The sequence below is a fragment of the Octopus bimaculoides genome, chromosome 2 (assembly GCF_001194135.2).
Source record: "Octopus bimaculoides isolate UCB-OBI-ISO-001 chromosome 2, ASM119413v2, whole genome shotgun sequence".
In the NCBI taxonomy this organism is placed as follows: Eukaryota; Metazoa; Mollusca; class Cephalopoda; order Octopoda; family Octopodidae; genus Octopus; species Octopus bimaculoides.
In genome coordinates this window covers 108869064-108870273 of record NC_068982.1, presented here as the reverse complement: position 1 = coordinate 108870273, position 1210 = coordinate 108869064, and the positions used below count along the sequence as shown (strand labels likewise).

The 1210-nt window shown below is 33.6% G+C and overlaps 1 protein-coding gene across 2 annotated transcripts in view; it reads right to left on the bottom strand.

Annotated features, from left to right (window-relative positions):
- The window catches only part of LOC106883768 (negative elongation factor D), a 44256-nt gene that overhangs the window by 31198 nt on the left and 11848 nt on the right, over positions 1-1210 (bottom strand). For both annotated transcript variants that reach the window (XM_052978601.1, XM_014934889.2), the window contains exon 2: positions 985-1100. In XM_052978601.1, the coding sequence (XP_052834561.1) occupies positions 985-1091 (107 nt within the window). In that variant the 5' untranslated portion in view covers positions 1092-1100. The remainder of the gene's footprint in view (positions 1-984; positions 1101-1210) is intronic.

Sequence of the window (1210 nt, the reverse complement as noted above, 5' to 3'; positions counted from 1 at the left end):
TAAAAGCACCCACTACACTCTCTGAGTGGTTGGCGTTAGGAAGGGCATCCAGCTGTAGAAACTCTGCCAAATCAGACTGGAGCCTGGTGTTGCCATCCGGTTTCACCAGTCCTCAGTCAAATCGTCCAACCCATGCTAGCATGGAAAGCGGACGTTAAACGATGATGATGATGATGATGATGATACTGAAAAACATGTAAAATAATGAATAGTATTGTATGCAAACTAGTAATTGTTCAGAATTATTCAACCTATACAAGGGAGGAAGGATGAAACCTGTGTAAAAATTACACAAATTATTAAGCTAACTAGGAATAGGGAATGAAATAGTTTCATTATCAACAGAATATGACAAATGTAATTAACGATACAAGATTCATCCTATAAAGGCTTTGTAAAATTAATTTACTGGTAATGTAAATTTAAAATATTAATATAATACACGTGTTTATTATATTGGCTTCAAATTTTGGCACAAGGCCAGCAAATTCGGGGAAGTGGGGTAAGTCAATTACATTGACCCCAGTACTTAACAGGTACTTATTTTATTGAGCCTGAAAGGCTGAGTCAACCTTGGCAGAATTTGAACTTAGAACATAAACACAGACAAAATGCTGCTGAGCACTTTTCCTGGTGCGTTAACGAATCTACCAGCTCGCCACCTTATATGTTTATTATATTAATAAATCAAATATTCTACCTTTTTTATGTTCAAACCAGTCAAATGACCTGATTAATTCAAAGCACTGTAAACAATTAAGCAGTACATTTGACAAAATAATCTGAATGCTAAATGGCCAATATAAAAAGTTCACAAAATGGAATAAATTAGTTTAAGACTCTTCACAAAGGCATACTGCCCAAAAGGTTACACCTCTCTTCCATACAGTAAACTAATTTATTCAACAAATTTGTGAACTTCTTTTCTCCTAACCATTTGCCAACACAATCTGTCACTAGTTTTCTTGGATTCAACTGTTTTACCTTTTTAATACTTGAAAAACTCCAGGTTCCATAATGCTATCATCTGTTGAAAGGACATTCAAGCATTCTTCCTGAACTCGCTCATCTTCATCATCATTTTCTTGCATTGGTGAACCCTGAAATATCACCATTAATGAGTTTTTTTAAATAACACAATTTTCTTCTTTTTTTTTAATGTAAACACACACACACACATATATATATGTATATATATATATATATATAT